The 21,528-nt window shown below is 46.0% G+C and overlaps 1 protein-coding gene across 2 annotated transcripts in view; it reads left to right on the top strand.

Moving 5' to 3' along the window:
• slc25a26 (solute carrier family 25 member 26) overlaps nt 1-21,528 on the top strand; it is a 361,771-nt gene that overhangs the window by 276,363 nt on the left and 63,880 nt on the right. For both annotated transcript variants that reach the window (XM_072472312.1, XM_072472311.1), the window contains exons 7-8: nt 9,025-9,094; nt 14,575-14,639. In XM_072472312.1, coding sequence (XP_072328413.1) covers nt 9,025-9,094; nt 14,575-14,639 — 135 coding nt within the window. The remainder of the gene's footprint in view (nt 1-9,024; nt 9,095-14,574; nt 14,640-21,528) is intronic.

Here is a 21,528-nt window from a genome sequence, read left to right as displayed (position 1 = left end):
CGATCCTTGTGGAACACCACTAGTCACAGCCTTCCATTCAGAAAAACACCCATCTACTGCTACCCTTTGCCTTCTGTGTACTAGCCAGTTCTATATCCATCTTGCCACCTCACCTCTGATCCCGTGTGACTTCTCTTTTTGGACCAGTCTGCCATGACTGGTGGCTACAGGGATGGTGCAGGCGGGAGGGATTCAGATTTCTGGATAACTGGGGCTCTTTCTGGGGAAGATGGGACCTCTACAGACAGGATGGTCTACATCTGAACCTGAGGGGCACAAATATCCTGGGGGGTAGATTTGTTAGTGCTCTTTGGGGGGGTTTAAACTAATGCAGCAGGGGCATGGGAACCTGGATTGTAGTTTTAGGGTAAGGGAGAATGAGAGTAGAGAGGTCAGGAGCACAGATTTGACGTCGCAGGAAGGGGCCAGTGTTCAGGTAGGTGGTTTGAAGTGTGTCTACTTCAATGCCAGGAGTATACGAAACAAGGTAGGGGAACTGGCAGCATGGATTGGTACCTGGGACTTCGATGTTGTGGCCATTTCGGAGACATGGATAGAGCAGGGACAGGAATGGATGTTGCAGGTTCCGGGGTTTAGGTGTTTTAGTAAGCTCAGAGAAGGAGGCAAAAGAGGGGGAGGTGTGGCGCTGCTAGTCAAGAGCAGTATTACGGTGGCGGAGAGGATGCTAGATGGGGACACTTCTTCCGAGGTAGTATGGGCTGAAGTTAGAAACAGGAAAGGAGAGGTCACCCTGTTGGGAGTTTTTTATAGGCCTCCTAATAGTTCTAGGGATGTAGAGGAAAGGATGGCGAAGATGATTCTGGATAAGAGCGAAAGTAACAGGGTAGTTATTATGGGAGACTTTAACTTTCCAAATATTGACTGGAAAAGATATAGTTCGAGTACAATAGATGGGTCGTTTTTTGTACAGTGTGTGCAGGAGGGTTTCCTGAAACAATATGTTGACAGGCCAACAAGAGGCGAGGCCACGTTGGATTTGGTTTTGGGTAATGAACCAGGCCAGGTGTTCGATTTGGAGGTAGGAGAGCACTTTGGGGACAGTGACCACAATTCGGTGACGTTTACGTTAATGATGGAAAGGGATAAATATACACCGCAGGGCAAGAGTTATAGCTGGGGGAAGGGCAATTATGATGCCATTAGACGTGACTTGGGGGGTTAAGGTGGAGAAGTAGGCTGCAAGTGTTGGGCACACTGGACAAGTGGGGCTTGTTCAAGGATCAGCTACTGCGTGTTCTTGATAAGTATGTACCGGTCAGGCAGGGGGGAAGGCGTTGAGCGAGGGAACCGTGGTTTACCAAGGAAGTGGAATCTCTTGTTAAGAGGAAGAAGGAGGCCTATGTGAAGATGAGGTGTGAAGTTTCGGTTGGGGCGATGGAGAGTTACAAGGTAGCGAGGAAGGATCTAAAGAGAGAGCTAAGACGAGCAAGGAGGGGACATGAGAAGTATTTGGCAGGAAGGATCAAGGAAAACCCAAAAGCTTTCTATAGGTATGTCAGGAATAAGCGAATGACTAGGGAAAGAGTAGGACCAGTCAAGGACAGGGATGGGAAATTATATGTGGAGTCTGAAGAGATAGGCGAGATACTAAATGAATATTTTTCGTCAGTATTCACTCAGGAAAAAGATAATGTTGTGGAGGAGAATGCTGAGCCCCAGGCTAATAGAATAGATGGCATTGAGGTACGTAGGGAAGAGGTGTTGGCAATTCTGGACAGGCTGAAAATAGATAAGTCCCCGGGACCTGATGGGATTTATCCTAGGATTCTCTGGGAGGCCAGGGAAGAGATTGCTGGACCTTTGGCTTTGATTTTTATGTCATCATTGGCTACAGGAATAGTGCCAGAGGACTGGAGGACAGCAAATGTGGTCCCTTTGTTCAAAAGGGGGAGCAGAGACAACCCCGGCAACTATAGACCGGTGAGCCTCCCGTCTGTAGTGGGTAAAGTCTTGGAGGGGATTATAAGAGACAAGATTTATAATCATCTAGATAGGAATAATATGATCAGGGATAGTCAGCATGGCTTTGTGAAGGGTAGGTCATGCCTCACAAACCTTATTGAGTTCTTTGAGAAGGTGACTGAACAGGTAGATGAGGGTAGAGCAGTTGATGTGGTGTATATGGATTTCAGCAAAGCGTTTGATAAGGTTCCCCACGGTAGGCTATTGCAGAAAATACGGAGGCTGGGGATTGAGGGTGATTTAGAGATGTGGATCAGAAATTGGCTAGCTGAAAGAAGACAGAGGGTGGTGGTTGATGGGAAATGTTCAGAATGGAGTACAGTCACAAGTGGAGTACCACAAGGATCTGTTCTGGGGCCGTTGCTGTTTGTCATTTTTATCAATGACCTAGAGGAAGGCGCAGAAGGGTGGGTGAGTAAATTTGCAGACGATACTAAAGTCGGTGGTGTTGTCGATAGTGTGGAAGGATGTAGCAGGTTACAGAGGGATGTAGATAAGCTGCAGAGCTGGGCTGAGAGGTGGCAAATGGAGTTTAATGTAGAGAAGTGTGAGGTGATTCACTTTGGAAGGAATAACAGGAATGCGGAATATTTGGCTAATGGTAAAGTTCTTGAAAGTGTGGATGAGCAGAGGGATCTAGGTGTCCATGTACATAGATCCCTGAAAGTTGCCACCCAGGTTGATAGGGTTGTGAAGAAGGCCTATGGAGTGTTGGCCTTTATTGGTAGAGGGATTGAGTTCCGGAGTCGGGAGGTCATGTTGCAGCTGTACAGAACTCTGGTACGGCCGCATTTGGAGTATTGCGTACAGTTCTGGTCACCGCATTACAGGAAGGATGTGGAGGCTTTGGAGCGGGTGCAGAGGAGATTTACCAGGATGTTGCCTGGTATGGAGGGAAAATCTTATGAGGAAAGGCTGATGGACTTGAGGTTGTTTTCGTTGGAGAGAAGAAGGTTAAGAGGAGACTTAATAGAGGCATACAAAATGATCAGGGGGTTGGATAGGGTGGACAGTGAGAGCCTTCTCCCGCCCCAGAAGAGATCCCAGTGATCCACAAAATCTAAAACCCTCCCTCCTGCACCACCAGTTTAGCCACATATTTAGTTGCACTATCCTCCTATTTCTAGCCTCACAGGGAGTAATCCTGCGATTAAAACCCTAGAGGTCCTGCTTTTTGGCTGGCTGCTTAACTCCCTGAACTCCTTCTGCAGGACCTCATCGCTCTTCCTGCCTATGTCGTTAGTACCTATGTGTATTACGCCTTCTGGCTGTTCACCCTCCCCCTTCAGGATCTCCTGTGTTCGTTCGGAGACATCCTTGACCCTAGTACCAGGGAGGCAACATACCATCCTGGAGTCTCTTTCGTGTCCACAGAAGCACATATCTGTGCCCCTTACTATAGAGTCCCCCATAACTATCGCTCTCCAGCACTTTGCCTTCCCCCGCTGAGCAACAGAGTCAGTTGTGGTGCCACTGTTCTGGCTGCTGTTGTTTTCCCCTGATAGGCTATCCCTCAACAGTATCCAAAACAGTATACTTGTTAGAGAGGGGGAGAGCCACAGGGGATTCCTGCACTGACTGTCACATGGAGTGAATCAATTTGGCTGAAGACTGGCATCTGTGATGCTGGGGTCCCCCAGAGGAGGCCGAGATGGATCATCCACTCAGCACTTCTGGCGGAAGATTATTGAAAATGCTTCACCCTTATCTTTTGCACTGATGTGCTGGGCTTTTCCATCATTGAGGATGGGGATATCTGTGGAGGTTCCTCATACAGTGAGTTGTTTAATTGTCCACCACCATCCATGGCTGTATGTGGCAGAACTACAGAGGTTAGATCTGAATTGTCAATTGTGAAATCACTTAGCTCTGTCTGTTATTTGTTGCTTATGCTGTTTGGCCGACAAGTATTCCTGTGTTGTAACTTCACCACATTGACACCTCCTTTTTAGGTATGCTTGGTGTCACTCTTTGCACGCCCTTCAGCACTCTTCATTGAACCAGGGATGGTCCCCTGGCTTGGTGGTAATGTAGAGTGGTGGATATGCCGGGCTATGAGGATACAAATTGTGGTTGAGTACAATGCTGCTGCTGATGGCTGATAGTGCCTCAGCTTTGAATTTCTAGACCTGATCGCGCCTATCCCATTTAGCACAGTGATTGTTCCATACAACCCTGATGGAGGGAATCCTCAATGTGAAGACGGGACTTTGTCTCCACAAGAACTGTGCGATGGTCACTCCTACCGATACTGTCATGGACAGATGCATCTGCGGCAGGCAGGTTGGTGAGGATGAGGGCAAGTATGTTTTTCCCTCTTGTTGGTGCCCTCACCACCTGCCACAGGCACAGTCTAGCAGATATGTTCTTTAGGACCTGGCCAGCTCAGTCTGTGGTGATACTACCAAGCCACTTTTGGTGATGGACTTTGAAGTCCCCACCCAGAATACATTCTGCACCCTTGCCACTTTCAGTTTGTCCTCCAAGTGTTGTTCAACATAGAAGAGTACTAATTCATCAGCTAAGGGAGGATGGTATGTGGTAATCAGCAGGAGGTGTGCTTGCCTATGTTTGATCTGGTGCCATTACATTTTATGGGGTCCAGAGTCAATGTTGAGGACTACCAGGGCAACTCCCTCCTGACTGTATACCACTTACCACTGTGCCATCACCTCTGCTGGGTCTGTCTCTGGTGGGTCAGGCCATACCCAGTGATGGTGGTGCCTGGGACATTATCTGTAACGTTTGATTCTGAGAGCATGACTATGTCAGGCTGTTGCTTTACTAGTCTGTGAGACAGCTCTCCCAATTTTGGTGCAAAGCCCCCAGCTGTTAGTAAGGAGGAATTTGCAGGGTCGACAAGGCTGGGTTTGCCGTTGTCATTTCTGGTGCCCTGGTCAATGCCGGATGGTATGTCCAGTTTCATTCCTTTAACCGTCAGTCACCATTAACTGGTGCATTCTCCATGGCAACTTCTGTACCAATTAAAGTCCACTTGCAACCAATCAGCACCCTCTTCTCACACAGTGTAAAGTTATTTCCCCTGACAGTGGTATATTTGTGATTGTCCTGATGAATACAAGATGAAAAGCTTTGACGAAATGTATTTTTTTCAGCAATACCTCGAAAAAATTCTTATGCATTTAATAATGTAATAGCAGAGAACCGCAAAACTTTTGTGGTGAAATTAGGATATTTATGGCATCCGTACTTCTTTAAACCTTATTTCATGCCAGATCCATCCTTACCATGCCATCCATTCATGTCACAGCCATCCATCCTCCATCTTGCATGCCAGTCCCCTCACCTCCCACACCGCCTCTCTCCCACTCCTCCTCTCTCTCACTGCCCCCTCTCCCTTCAAGCACAATGCCAGGCCACCGCATCTCCCCCCTCCACCAGGGCACTTCCACCCCCTCCCATGCTACCAACAACAGTTGGCAACTGCATCTACCTCATATGCCCCAGTTGACACCACATCTGAGCAAAAATGCTTCAGCCCAGCAGCCACGAACTAAAACTTGCAGAAAAGTCAGTTTCTTTTTCTGAGGAGGAGCGTTGTATGGGCAGGCGTAGCTTCAAGCTCTGCACCTCACTTTCTGACCTTTAGAAGGTCAAAATTTTACCCATCTGTAGGAGAGTAGGGCGAGGGGGAGGAAGGGGGACAGGGAAAGAGGAAAATTAAATGGTCTTTGTGACAACAGGGCTTTGTTGGTGACTGGGGAGCCTGGTTTAAGGTCTGCCTGGCCAGTCAGCTGCCGAGTGTTCAAGCAGCCAGAAAAACGGACAAAAAAAATTATCGACAACAAATTAAAACATAATAACCTGAGCTGTTTTGCTATGTCTGAGTTTAGCTCTGTGACCCTTGATTTAATACAGTACGTGACTCATACTCCAGTCCTCCGCACACTCCACGTGCCTGTGTGCTCGACTATGCTGACCAAATCAACCCACCGACCAATCTGAAAAGTGCAAACCGACAACAAACTGTCCATTGTTACGGAATTATTTTTTTTAATGCACGGAAGAAAATGGAAAAAATATGATTTGGCCGCAAAGAACAAGAAAGATTTGAAGGATGGAGAAGCTAATTGAACAACTTGTAGCACTGCTGTTGACAATTCCAAAGAAAACTCCGGTTATATTTAGGCAGAGAACAGCAAGAGTACCCATGTTTCCTGTTCCTTTTACTTGTAACGACAGTGGCTCATTAGATGTTATTCTTGTGAAAATTACAGTGGCAATGTCAGAATAGTTGTTGTTTGGGTGGTACAAAAGATATTGAATGCTCCAAGGGATTTGGGAGTACATTGCAGCTTCCAGTGGACTTAGATTTGATCCTCTCCACTTTGAATGCTTCACAAAATAGGATTAACAGGCTTTAGTCATGTTGCCCGCTAGCCGAAATTCGACCCTCCTCTCTGTCAATGAAACACATTCAGATTTCTATGTACAAAAATACAAACGAAAGGCAAACAAATTCAGCAAAAATGGTGATTGGGAAGGAGTTGAAGTGAAAGGCTACCCAGAGACCTGACTGTGTGGGTTTTCAGGCTCAGCAGCAATGGATTTATTTGAAATTTGTTATTCATAAGGGAAGAACAGGAGACGGGAATGTTTCCCTGTGACAGAGGCTTTGAAGTGGAACACAAAGTTCTCTATTCAATCTGCAGCTTATTGGAACCCACGTGACACCGGCTCGGCACTCCAGCCTGTTTCACAAATAGCATTTGGCCCATCATCTTGAGGAGACTGCATATGATGGTGGGAGAGGGCAGCACCCTTAATTTAATAAAAAACCTAATCACTTCATGCTGTTCCCATAGTTGTGGGCCTCAGTGTAAACACATTGCTTATTTCTGGCACAAAGCCAGTGTGATGGTGCAACAAGTCATGTTGATGATATTATTGATAGTTTATGACTTTTAACCAACATCTTCTGCATGGCGTACCACAAAAACATCTGTTTATTTTATTTTGTAAAGTACGTCCTTAATGTGTATCTGAGGACTGGCATTGTTGTCGGTTTCGACATGTGGGTAGAAGTGATTGTGGGTAAAGGTAAAGTCGCCAAAGTCCCAGATGACCATAGGCTGCTTTCCCCTTTGAGGGGGAGAGCTGACTGGTGATGATTTAACCTGAGGATCACCACACCTCGGGCAAGGTTGAGAAGGTGGGCCTTCATGAATAACCTCAGTAATACGGGAATTGAACCAACGCTGCCGGCCTTGCTATGCATCGTGAAGCAGCTGTCTCGTCAAGTGAGCTAAACCGGCCCCCAGGTTGTGGGAACCCGTACATGTCAGTGACCCTACAATTGATTTACTGGCCTGATGGAGTGCACAACAAGTCAATGCAGCCATCCAAATCTCAGTGCCATCCTGCTTTTTATATTGGTACTAATGGCAGTGGTACTGGTAAAACGCCCAGTGAAAATCGCTCCTCTTTGAACATGGCTCTTCAATGGGTCAGTGATATCACCTATTTTCTTCTCCTGGTGCATCGATGACGGCAGGTCAGCTACATCATTGCAAAATGGATGACTGGAAATCATCAAAGTTTAATTTCGCTTTTTCTTCCATGTCCACAGACTACGCTGCAGGGTTAGTTTGGCACAGGACCATTTGCTGCCATGTGTGATCAATTTTATTGTGAAGGGATTCCTCTTGTGTTTCATTTATTATGAAACAATAGAACTGAAAATCCTACCAGTGAGCGAAGAATGGATTGCTGAGTACTCGTGATATAGTTTTTTTTCTCATGTGATACTCTTCTCCTTTCAGTTACGGAGAGGAGATTTCTATTTTGCTCTTGCACATGCATAAATGTAAGTTGAATTTAATGCACAATTTCAGCAGGCTTTTTTTATAGGGCAAAGGTTCAGCTGATTCTGCCACATGAATAGGTTTAAAGGCACATCTCAACATTTCTGCATGTAGTAGTAACAAAATATCAATGGGAGTATATTAATGGGATATCGACACAGTCCCTTGAAAGTAACAAAGTCAATATCTCCTGGGATTTCTAATATTCAAGTGTTCGCTGTCACAATTTCATGTCATGCATGTAGGTGGTGCATTAACAGGATTTTCCATTTTAACGTGAGGAATAAGGTATCCTTGTTTCATGTCATACCTGATGGCCATCTTTATCTGGCTGTCAAACCTATAGCAATGGCTCAGGCCTTAATGCTTCTCTTGCCCATCTCATCCTTTGCCTACTCTACCCCTGGCTGTCGCAGTAAGCCCCTTTTATCTTTAACGGCAAGTGATCATTTTAGCTTCAGCATGGATATGAGCGCTTCTCCCCTTTTCACCTTTTGCATCCTATATTCTCAAGCCGACTCTCCTCCACCCGCCACTGCACCACTTTTATTTCACTGGCCATTTCCTCTTCCTGGACTTCCCACTACCTGGGCTTAACAAACAGCCATTTCCTGTCTGCATCGCCATCTAAAGCTGCCACTGCTCCATCCATTGTCCTCTCCAACCCTACCCAGCTCACCAACGACCAGGATCCACTCCAACTCCCCAGAAGCGTGTCTACTCAGACACGCGCTACTTCACCTTGACCTCGCCTTCCACCACCACACGCTATAATCATCCTGATAGCCGAACCTTTTATTATGTAAAATATATTGTAGCATGACTAACTGGATGGCAAATTTAACTTTTTAATAATGTCCGCTGCTCCAACATTAATAAGCACCATAATGTTTTGAAAAGTATCACAGCGGTCAGACTAATGTCGATCATTACGATTGGAAACATGTCAATGGTACACTTGCACAGCTGAAGGCTGCACTCCTTTGTGAAGTTTGCACCTTGTTTTAATGCAAATGCATCTCAAAGCTATTTTCCCAGGTTGCCTGTGTGTTAAAATAGTATTCAATTCCTTGAGAAGTTGGATGTGTCACATTATGCAAAGCCCAGAAATAGCCACACACTTTGTGAGATAAGTTCTTATCATCGTAGCAAACCCATGGATTTTCAGATTGTCTGGAATACAACTAATGTTATTTTCTTTTTTTTTCAACTGCAGGCCGTGTGGTCATGGAAGCAAAATCATGCGGTTGATTCTTGGCAGGCTGCAGTCTGTGGAGCTTTTTCAGGTGCAGAGGATTAAATATTATACTGGGAGGGCTAAGCGAGGGAAACATGCCAAAAAATCAAGTTAGCAGAAACATTCTTCTGAAATTCCAGCAGTAATTTGGAAATAATGTTCAGAAATGGGCAGGTCCACAGAACAGTAAATGCTGAGGAGAAAGGTGTTTCAGTGAAGGACAGGCAATTTGTTCTTGACAAATTTGAGTTGTGGGAAAATAGAAGCGGTCAGTCAGGCCTCCGCATTTGTTAAAGGAATATTTACAAATCTCTCGGTGAAGAGGTGCCTGCCCTGAATCCTCAGCTGTGCAGCTGTCTGCTCCAAACTGTTCTTCAGGGGGTTTAAAGTCCTATCAACAAGGCCCCGTGATTAACAGTTCATGTGACAAGTTTGACAGAAGAGCAGATTAATCAGAGTGAGGAGCACAGAGGTGCTGCTCCATGGACCTCGGGGGCTGGAGTCGTGCTATTTGTTGCACTTGAGGCTACAGGGCACAAACACCTGGACTGTCCTTTGGGGAAGGAAAACAAAAAAAGCAGGGAAGAATTGTTTGGTACTGTGCTACTGTTGGATCTTAGCAGAGTGTTTTTCCCAAGCTCCGGTTTTTATATCGACATATTTTCATGATTTGTTTCTTTAAAAAAAAGCTTTTTCTTTTGCAAGTATCTACTAGCCTGTTCAATGTAATTTGGCATTACAGACCTAACTGAACAAATCCTTTGCAGGTAACTAAATGTAGGTTTGGTCGATGCGACTGTAGCTCCTATACACATTCAAAAGGCACTTTTTATTAGCCCTATTCACAGCTGCCAATTACCCAATGATTATTTAATTGATGTTCCAGTCTTTAAAGTTGAGTGAAGAAAAGAAACATAACAACATGCAAATATTCACACTCGCTCACATGGCACTTTAACATATTGCTCAATTCTTTCTTTTTCCAGTAACTCGGGAACTAATATTTATCATTTGTTAACATGATTACTCTTATTTAAAACCATTACTACTTTTGTGTACAAGAAAAGTCACACTACTAACTTAGTGCGTTTATAAATTTATTTCTCTTGAGTATTTGAAACCCCTCACCAGGGATGAAAGGATTTGCTTGTGTCAACTTTTTATCAGTCCCCTTAATGGATGTGTATCTTTAATTTCGAGCGCCTTGAAGTTTTCTCTTGTCGAAAGGGGACCAGCCCAATTTCCTTTATCTTCCTCCAGGTAATGGGCTGCTGGTTTCTCGTTAAATTCTGTTTTTTTATTTTGCATGCGATTCTGAAGGGTTTTGTTTTTACTGATGTTTTATGCATTCCGTGTGACGATTCTATCTGTTTTTCCAGGAAAACTGTAATGAGTGGTTTTGACAATAAATTCCGAATTTCCCAGGTCATGGAAGGTGCTCACCTCAAAGCTGTACATCCTAATTTGAACCCATAACTTTGAGATCTTGACTAAGGTGCAGTTGGAGCATGAAAAGGCCGTTACTTGTGAATAAATCTATCGGGATTATTTATTAATATGAGGAACTCAAATTATTTTCAGAAATGTCAGTTTTTGAATTTGACAAAGTGTTTTGCTTTGATCCTGGTGTCTTACCTTAGACTGGAGTGGCTGATCCTCCCTAGCCAGGAAAGAACGCCACAATTGACGTCAGAAATAAACTTATTTTTCGCACTCAGTGGTGTCCCTAATGAGCGATTCAGCTGCTGTCCTGAACTCAAAGATGTTTGATTTTAAATTAATAATTTATATCCAGTATCAAGCATCTGCTAGCACAGACTATTGCCCAATGCTCAGCGTTGAGCTGCTTTTAGTGCACATTAACAAACTGGGGCATGCTTGTTTCCTGTCAAAATTCATTATCTGACAAGTCTGGTAGTGCATGGAGATTGCTTCACCAATTAGCAAGTCATTTTAACACTTGACTTTTTCCTCATTAGAAAATATTAACTTCTAAATACCAATTCACGCTTTACAAAATGTACGCTGTAATTACCGCATTGTTCGCCTAAACACAAATAAACCCCTTGTACCAAGACTGCAGATCACAAATTATCCAGCTCTGAGGGGGCTAACCACACTTGACTTTGACAGCCCAAGTGTTTCATTCCATCATTTAAAATATGATGCAGACACTCTCATTCCTCCTTTGTTAATAGTGTTTTTTTCCTCTGGGTGGTGGAACAGCTGGCATTGCAGAAAGAAATTAATGGATATCCCATGTTGCTGTCAATTGTTGTAGTTTGCCATGTGAATGATCAGTGAAGGCTGCCTGTGCTGTTCCAGGAAGCTGAGAGTGCCCAGTTGCTCCTCCACCATGCTCTGGAACAAAAAAGCATTTGTGTAGTTCGAGACTTTCACTGGTTAATGATGTCTGCTGTGGTTGCCTATTCATTGCCAAAGCGAGGCGATTTACAGAAAGTAACTTTCCAGAGTAACTTTAAGTTGACAGAAATGTTTTGGGGGCAGCACGGTAGCACAAGTGGCTAACACTGTGGCTTCACAGCGCCAGGGTCCCAGGTTCGATTTCCCACTGGGTCACTGTCTGTGCGGAGTCTGCACGTTCTCCCCGTGTCTGCGTGGGTTTCCTCCGGGTGCTCCGGTTTCCTCCCACAGTCCAAAGACGTGCAGGATAGGTGGATTGGCCATGCTAAATTGCCCTTAGTGTCCAAAAAAGGTTAGGAGGGGTTATTATTGGGTTCCGGGGGTAGGGTGGAAGTGAGGGCTTAAGTGGGTCGGTGCAGACTCGATGGGCCGAATGGCCTCCTTCTGCACTCTATGTTCCATGAAATGCTTGGTTGTGCCACAACAGACTTCCTTGATGGAGTATTCTGGAAGGGAAAATGTCAGGGCAGTGACATTTTACAAACACAGTGCATCAGTTGTAAACCTGATCGAAAGGTCTGTTCAGTACATATGCTTTTAAACTGAATATTAAATCAATAATGTTGTGAATTGTCAGATACTGAAAACCAGGATTAGTATTAGTACACTCATCAATACTAAGCACAGTCGTGTCAGATTTGCAAATAATGTGATTATCTTTTTTGCAAACTTATGATTTGAGGACTTTGATAGATAATAGTACGAACATTCTTCAATTTAACTTAAATATTAAATTGAGAGTCGATGTGTCCTTTTAAATGAATGACCTAGCAAACTGCACAAAGAGCAACTAGAATGTTTCCTTGTATATTTTGTTTTTTGTCAACAAGGTTGCCCATCAGCAGTGTTATCAACCATTCTTCTAACTTGTCCATGCACTATAGATGTCTTAGCCCAGTATCAGCCCAGGCACATAGATGTTTTGGAGCTCATGATGAAGGTTAAAAAAGCACTGTTAAATTCTGATACAATTCCTGGAGTTTTCATTAGTACCTGTTAGAAAATAAGTTTTAATTTTATGTTCACCTTTAATCTTGTTAAATCGTAAACAGTCCTTGGGTCAGTCGAGTCAATAGGAGGTGGATTAGTTCTGTCTTGTCGCTGGTGCAGAATGTCTGTTTTCAACAGAAACGTCAGGTGTGTCATTTGAATTTGCATTCTGGAAAATATTGCCGAATGAGTTATTCAAATGAAGGAAATACCCCAGTGATATGTGTTTCCTGCATATGTCAATCTTTCCCTCTGTTTTTCCTTCTGCTCTTTCTGTTAAATTTTGTCTTCTCTGCCTTCATTATTCATTCCTTTAATGAGAACTTAAAGGAGCAAAAGATCATCAGACATGCCTCTCTTTTTAAAGAGGAAAGCTTTGAAAATGCTAACTATTTAGGTAGCAAAGGTAGGGTATCAAGGCAGCATAGTGGTTAGCACTGTGGCTTCACAGTGCCGGGGTCCCAGGTTCCATTCCCTGCTGGGTGACTGTCTGTGCGGAGTCTGCACGTTCTCCCCGTGTCTGCGTGTGTTTCCTCTGGGTGCCCCGGTTTCGTCCCACAGTCCAAAGACGTGCAGGTTAGGCAGATTGGCCATGCTAAATTGCCCTTAGTGTCCAAAAAGGTTAGGAGGGGTTATTGGGTTAAGGGGATAGGGTTGAAGTGAGGGCTTAAGTGGGTTGGTGCAGACTCGATGGGCCAAATGGCCTCATTCTGCACTGTATGTTCTATGTTCTAAAATGGAAGCAGAAAATAATCCTTCAGGTCTGTTTCAAAGCTAAATGAAAAACTACACGGCACTCAATACTTTCAATTTCTTTCACTGCTCCCCTTCTGCGCTGTACTATTTAATGATTCCCCAAAACCTTTCCAATTCTTTCTTAAATTTGTGGGTGCAATCCATGGCATTGTCTCCCCGGCAATCTATATCATACATTCACCAGCCTCTGTATGAAGAAGCTGAAACTAAAAATCTGCTCAGCTTTTCTTTTCCAACCCAGTTCCAAAAGGTTGGTTTGGAGTTTTAGCTGCAGAATAGTTCATTTTGAACAGCAACGTATTTGCGATTATCATTGGATTTTTTGCTAACAGCCATGACCTTGTGAAATGGAAAGCTTAATTAAGCCATAATTTGTTCAGCAACAGAAGAGTGTGTCTGAGTGTGTCTGGTTTCAGCTGAAGACAATAGCAGATGACCGAGTAGCATTGGCTTCAGAAAAGAATAGAAAGATACAGAATTGTAAATAGAGAAATGATGAGAAATGGTCTGATTCAGGATCGGTTCAGTGTTCGTTACTTGTGCCATGTTCTGGTATTTCTATTGCTTAGAAAACACCATCCTGAACCAGTATTGGACTCGATGGTTTTATGGATTATTTTTGTTTTGCATAATTTGTTCCTTAATTTTGTAAAACTGTATCTCTTAACTCTGTTTTATCTTGTTTCTCCACCATCATAGCCTTTAGTCCGACTGAGCTAAGCTAATAGACTTCACTTGAATCTTGCCTGGTCTGTGGAGAAAGGAAAGACTGTTGAGAACACAAGCAGCTGTGGAATTAGCAGGAAAAGCCCCAAAGGGCCAATTTTAAGAACCTATTGCTTCTGCCGGAACTCTGCCAGTTCCCAACACCTGTCATTTTGGACACAAAACTTAATCAGTACATAAAAAGCACACACTGTATTTTTTTGGAGATTAGTTCTCTGACAAAGAGGAAACCGGGTTCAAACACTGAAGGGCTCACTCAGCAGGTGCACTGTTGGAGCACTGGACTCTCATTTTGGAAGCAGAGGTCCCGACTCTCAATCGTCACAGCTTCTCCATTGGAAGGAGTTTTCCAGTTCCAACCAGGCCATTTGAGGGTGGGGATGTAAATTGGCTGGATGGAGGTTTTTTTGCATTAGTTCATCTGACAGGCAGAGGGCTACCTTGGCATCGACTGACATTTCCACAGGTTGGATCCTGTAGCTTCAACAGAAATTTTTGGGTGGAGTTGAGGTGGAAATAATTTTGTTTAAACTTTGAATATTTTTTTGCAATCTGACATTAACTGATGGATGTAATAAATGCAGTAAGTTTTGCCAAATTGATTTATGATTAACTTTACTTTTCTGTTTTCAGGCGCATTTGCAGCTGTAGTCACCACTCCTCTCGATGTAGCAAAGACAAGAATCATGCTGGCTGAGGTATGAAAGCCAAAAGATGGTGCTGCATATAACTTGTGGTGATTCTTTTTAAAATTCTTTCATGGTGGTGGGCGTCGCTGGCTAGACCAGCATTATTTGCTCATCCCGAATTTCCTTTGAGACGGCGGTGGTGAGCTGCCTTCTTGAACAGCTGCAGTCCATGTGGTGTAGGCACATCCACATTGCTGTTAGGGAGGGAGTTCCAGGATATTGACCCAGCGACGGAAAAGGAATGACAATATATTTCCAAGTCAGGACGAATGGTGGCCATGAGGGGAACTTCCAGTTGATGGTATTCTCATGCATCTGCTGCCCTTGTCCTTCTTGTTAGAGATTGTGGGTTTGGAAGGTGCTGTTGAAGGAGCTTTGGCAAGTTGCTGCAGTGCATCTTGTAGATGGTACGCACTGTTGCCGCTGTGCACTGGTGGAGGAGTGAATGTTTGTGGAGGTTGATGGGGTACCAATCAAACGGACAGCTTTATCCGAGATGGTGTTAAGCTTCTTGAATATTGTTGGAGCTACTCTCATCCAGGCAAGTGGAGGGTATTCCATTACATTCCTGATTGTGCACTGCAGATAGTGGACAGGCTGTGAAGATTCAGGAGGTGAGTTAATGGCTGCAGAATTCTTAGCCTCTGTGATCTGCTATGGTAGCCATAATATTTATATGGATGGGTAGCATACATGCTAATTACCACTTGCCAGCCCAAGCCTGAATATTGTCCAGGTCTTGCTGCACATGTACATGGACAGCTTCAATATCTGAGGAGTTGCAAATGGTATTGAACATTGTGCAATCATCACTAAATATTCCCCTCCTGCCTTAATCACTGAAGCAGCTGAAGATTGTTGGGCCTAGGACACTACCCTAGAGGGACACCTGCAGTGATGTCCTGGAATTGAGATGATTGACCTCCAATGACCACAACCATCTTCCTTTGTGCCAGGTATGACTCAACCAGCAGAGAGTTTTCCCCCTGATTCTAATTGACTCCAGTTTAGCTAGGGCTCTTTGATGCCATATTTGATCAAATGCTGCCTTGAAGTCAACGGCAGTCACTCTCCCCTCAGGAGCTCTTTTATCTATGTTTAAACCAAGGCTGTAATGAGGTTAGGAGTTCAGTGGTACTGACGGAACCCAAACTAAGCATCAGTGAGCATGTTTTGGTGAGTGTCACTTGATAAAATTGTCAACGACACTTTCCATCACTTTAGTGATGAGCAAGAGTAGACTGATGGGCAGTAAGTGACTGGATGGATTTTTGTGGACAAAGCATACCTGTACAATTTTCCACATTGCCGGGTAATAGAACTGTACTGGAGCAGCTTGACTAGAAACATGGCAAGTTCTGGAACACAAGTCTTGACTATTACAAACGGTTCAACATCTTTTGTAACTTTAGTCTTTCTGAATTAAAATATATTGCCCATTAATTTTGTGAAATAAGGTGCTGGACCCTAATGAATAAAATATGTATGCCAAACTCTTAAAACACAATTGTTGTGTTGTGATAAGTTTTGATAAATGTTTTTTTTTTTAAATAATATTTTATTGAAAATTTTTGGTCAACCAACACAGTACATTGTGCATCCTTTACACAACATTGTAACAATACAGATAATAATGACCTTTTTTATTTAAACAAAAACAACAACAAATAAATAAATATTAAATAACAAAAAATAGAAACTAGCCCTAATTGGCAACTGCCTTGTCTCAGGCCACACCCCCCCCCATCCCCCCCCATCCCTCCCCCCCCCCCCCCCCCCAAATCCTGGGCCGCTGCTGCTGCCTTCTTTGTTTTCCCCCATCTATCTTTCCGCAAGATATTCGACGAACGGTTGCCACCGCCTAGTAAACCCTTGAGCCGACCCCCTTAGGACGAACTTAATCCGCTCTAACTTTCTAAACCCCGCCATATCATTTATCCAGGTCTCCACCCCCGGGGGCTTGGCTTCTTTCCACATTAGTAATATTCTGCGCCGGGCTACTAGGGACGCAAAGGCCAAAACATCGGCCTCTTTCGCCTCCTGCACTCCCGGCTCTTGTGCAACCCCAAATATAGCCAACCCCCAGCTTGGTTCGACCCGGACTCCTACTACTTTCGAAAGCACCTTTGTCACCCCCATCCAAAACCCCTGTAGTGCCGGGCATGACCAAAACATATGGGTATGATTCGCTGGGCTTCTCGAGCACCTCGCACACCTATCCTCCACCCCAAAAAATTTACTGAGCCGTGTTCCAGTCATATGTGCCCTGTGTAATACCTTAAACTGAATCAGGCTTAGCCTGGCGCACGAGGACGACGAGTTTACCCTGTTTAGGGCATCTGCCCACATCCCCTCCTCGATCTCCTCCCCTAGCTCTTCCTCCCATTTCCCTTTTAGTTCGTCCATCATAGTCTCCCCTTCGTCTCTCATTTCCCTATATATATCCGACACCTTACCGTCCCCCACCCATTTCTTTGAGATGACTCTGTCCTGCACCTCTTGTGTCGGGAGCTGCGGGAATTCCCTCACCTGTTGCCTCGCAAAAGCCCTCAGTTGCATATACCTGAATGCATTCCCTTGGGGCAACCCATATTTCTCGGTCAGCGCTCCCAGACTCGCAAACTTCCCATCCACAAATAGATCTTTCAATTGCGTTATACCTGCTCTTTGCCACATTCCATATCCCCCATCCATTCCCCCCGGGGCAAACCTATGGTTCTTTCTTATCGGGGACCCCCCCAGTGCTCCGGTCTTTCCCCTATGTCGTCTCCACTGTCCCCAAATCTTCAGTGTAGCTACCACCACCGGACTCGTGGTATAGTTCCTTGGTGAGAACGGCAATGGGGCTGTCACCATAGCCTGCAGGCTGGTCCCCCTACAGGACGCCCTCTCTAATCTCTTCCACGCCGCTCCTTCCTCCTCTCCCATCCACTTACTCACCATTGAAATATTAGCGGCCCAATAATATTCACTTAGGCTCGGTAGTGCCAGCCCCCCCCCCTATCCCTACTACGCTGTAAGAATCCCTTCCTCACTCTCGGAGTCTTCCCGGCCCAAACAAAACCCATGATACTCTTTTCTATCCTTTTGAAAAAAGCCTTCGTGATCACCACCGGGAGGCACTGAAACACAAAGAGGAATCTCGGGAGGACCACCATCTTAACCGCCTGCACCCTCCCTGCCATTGACAATGCTACCATATCCCATCTCTTGAAATCTTCCTCCATCTGTTCCACCAACCGCGTCAAATTTAGCCTGTGCAATGTGCCCCAATTCTTAGCTATCTGGATCCCCAGGTAACGAAAGTCTCTTGTTACCTTCTTCAACGGCAGGTCTTCTATTTCTCTACTCTGCTCCCCTGGATGCACCACAAACAGCTCACTCTTCCCCATGTTCAATTTATACCCTGAAAAATCCCCAAATTCCCCAAGTATCCGCATTATTTCTGGCATCCCCTCCGCTGGATCCGCCACATATAGTAGAAGATCATCCGCATATAAAGATACCCGGTGTTCTTCTCCTCCCCTAAGTATTCCCCTCCATCTCTTGGAACCTCTCAGCGCTATCGCCAGGGGCTCAATCGCCAGTGCAAACAGTAATGGGGACAGAGGACATCCCTGCCTTGTCCCTCTATGGAGCCGAAAATATGCCGATCCCCGTCCATTCGTGACCACACTCGCCACTGGGGCCCTATACAACAGCTGCACCCATCTAACATACCCCTCTCCGAACCCAAATCTCCTCAACACCTCCCACAGATAATCCCATTCCACTCTATCAAATGCTTTCTCGGCATCCATCGCCACTACTATCTCCGTTTCACCCTCTGGTGGGGCCATCATCATTACCCCTAACAACCTCCGTATGTTCGTGTTCAGCTGTCTCCCCTTCACAAACCCAGTTTGGTCCTCATGAACCACCCCCGGGACACATTCCTCTATTCTCATTGCCATTACCTTGGCCAGGACCTTGGCATCCACATTGAGGAGGGAAATTGGTCTGTAGGACCTGCATTGTAGCGGATCCTTTTCCTTCTTTAAAAGAAGCGATATCGTTGCTTCTGACGTAGTCGGGGGCAGTTGTCCCCTTTCCTTTGCCTCGTTAAAGGTCCTCGTCAGTAGCGGGGCGAGCAAATCTAAATATTTTCTGTAAAATTCAACTGGGAATCCGTCCGGTCCCGGGGCCTTTCCCGTCTGCATGTTCCTAATTCCTTTCACCACTTCTTCTACCGTGATCTGTGCTCCCAATCCCATCCTTTCCTGCTCTTCCACCTTGGGAATTTCCAGCCGATCCAAAAAATCCATCATTCTCTCCCTCCCATCCGGGGGTTGAGCTTCATACAATTTTTTATAAAATGTCTTGAACACTTCATTCACTCTATCCGCTCCCCGCTCCGTCTCTCCATCTTCGTCTCTCACCCCCCCTATCTCCCTCGCTGCTCCCCTTTTCCTCAATTGGTGTGCCAGCAATCTGCTCGCCTTCTCTCCATATTCATACTGTACACCCTGCGCCTTCCTCCATTGTGCCTCTGCAGTGCCTGTGGTCAGCAAGTCAAATTCCACATGCAGCCTTTGCCTTTCTCTATACAGTCCCTCCTCCGGTGCTTTCGCATATTGTCTGTCCACCCTCAAAAGTTCTTGCAGCAACCGCTCCCGTTCCTTACTCTCCTGCTTCCCTTTATGTGTCCTTATTGATATCAGCTCCCCCCTAACCACCGCCTTCAACGCTTCCCAGACCACTCCCACCTGAACCTCCCCATTGTCATTGAGTTCCAAGTACTTTTCAATGCATCCCCTCACCCTTAGGCACACCCCCTCATCCGCCATTAGTCCCATGTCCATTCTCCAGGGTGGACGCCCTCTTGTTTCCTCCCCTATCTCCAAGTCTACCCAGTGTGGGGCATGATCCGAAATGGCTATAGCCGTATATTCCGTTCCCCTCACCCTCGGGATCAATGCCCTACCCAACACAAAAAAGTCTATGCGTGAATAGACTTTATGGACATAGGAGAAAAACGAGAACTCCTTACTCCTAGGTCTACTGAATCTCCACGGGTCCACCCCTCCCATCTGCTCCATAAAATCCTTAAGCACCTTGGCTGCTGCCGGCCTCCTACCAGTCCTGGACTTCGACCTATCCAGCCTTGGTTCCAACACCGTGTTGAAGTCTCCCCCCATTATCAGCTTTCCGGTCTCTAGGTCTGGGATGCGTCCTAGCATTCGCCTCATAAAATTGGCATCGTCCCAATTCGGGGCATACACGTTTACCAACACCACCATCTCTCCCTGTAATTTGCCACTCACCATCACGTATCTGCCCCCGTTATCCGCCACTATAGTCTTTGCCTCGAACATTACCCGCTTCCCCACTAATATAGCCACCCCCCTGTTTTTCGCATCCAGCCCCGAATGGAACACCTGCCCTACCCATCCTTTGCGCAACCTAACCTGGTCTATCAGTTTCAGGTGCGTTTCCTGTAACATAACCACATCTGCTTTAAGTTTCTTAAGGTGTGCGAGTACTCGTGCCCTCTTTATCGGCCCGTTAAGCCCCCTCACGTTCCACGTGATCAGCCGAGTTGGGGGGCTTCCCACCCCCCCCCCCTTGCCGGTTAGCCATCATCTTTTTCCAGCTTCTCACCCAGTTCCCACGCAGCTGTATTTCTCCCAGACGGTGCCCCCCCGCCCATCCTTTCCCGTACCCACTCCCCCCTTTCCCCAGCAGCAGCAACCCAGTAATTCCCCCCCCCCCCCCGCTAGACCCCCCGCTAGCGTAATTACTCCCCCCATGTTGCTCCCAGAAGTCAGCAAACTCTGGCTGACCTCCGCTTCCCCCCGTGATCACGGCTCGCCCCGTGCGGCGCCCCCTCCTTCCTGCTTCTCTATTCCCGCCATAATTATCATAGCGCAGGAACCAAGCCCGCGCCTCTCCCTCGGCCCCGCCTCCCATGGCCAACGCCCCATCTCCTCTCCCTCCCCACCTCCCCCCATCGCCACCTGTGGGAGAAAGAAAAGTTACCATACCGCAGGATTAATCATACAATCCCTCTTCGCCCCCCCCCCCCCCCCACTCGTCCCACCACTTTGTCCAAACGTTCATTTTCGTAGTCCAATCATTCCAATTTTTCTTCTACAATAAAAGTCCACGCTTCATCTGCCGTCTCAAAGTAGTGGTGCCTCCCTTGATATGTGACCCACAGTCTTGCCGGTTGCAGCATTCCAAATTTTATCTTCTTTTTGTGAAGTACCGCTTTGGCCCGATTAAAGCTCGCCCTCCTTCTCGCCACCTCCGCACTCCAATCTTGATAGACGCGGATCACCGCGTTCTCCCATTTACTACACCGAGTTTTCTTCGCCCATCTAAGGACCATTTCTCTATCCTTAAAACGGAGAAATCTCACCACTATGGCTCTGGGAGCTTCTCCTGCTCTCGATCCTCGCACCATAACTCGGTATGCTCCCTCCACCTCCAACGGACCCGTCGGGGCCTCCACTCCCATTAACGAGTGCAGCATCGTGCTCACATATGCCCCGACGTCCGCCCCCTCCACACCTTCAGGAAGGCCAAGAATCCTCAAGTTGTTCCTCCTTGCGTTGTTTTCCAGTGCCTCCAACCTCTCCACAGATCGTTTCTGGTGTGCCTCCTGTATCTCTGACTTCACCACCAGGCCCTGTATATCGTTTTCATTCTCTGCTGCTTTCGCCTTCACGACCCGAAGCTCCTGCTCCTGGGTCTTTTGTTCCTCTTTCAGCCCTTCAATCGCCTGTAATATCGGGGCCAACAACTCTTTCTTCATTTCCTTTTTTATCTCCTCCACGCAGCGTTTCAAAAACTCTTGTTGTTCAGGGCCCCATATGAAACTGCCACCTTCCGACGCCATCTTGGTTTCTGCTTGCCT

The sequence above is a fragment of the Scyliorhinus torazame genome, chromosome 13, assembly GCF_047496885.1.
Source record: "Scyliorhinus torazame isolate Kashiwa2021f chromosome 13, sScyTor2.1, whole genome shotgun sequence".
NCBI classification, from domain to species: domain Eukaryota; kingdom Metazoa; phylum Chordata; class Chondrichthyes; order Carcharhiniformes; family Scyliorhinidae; genus Scyliorhinus; species Scyliorhinus torazame.
This window is presented reverse-complemented; position numbering and strand designations above follow the sequence as displayed.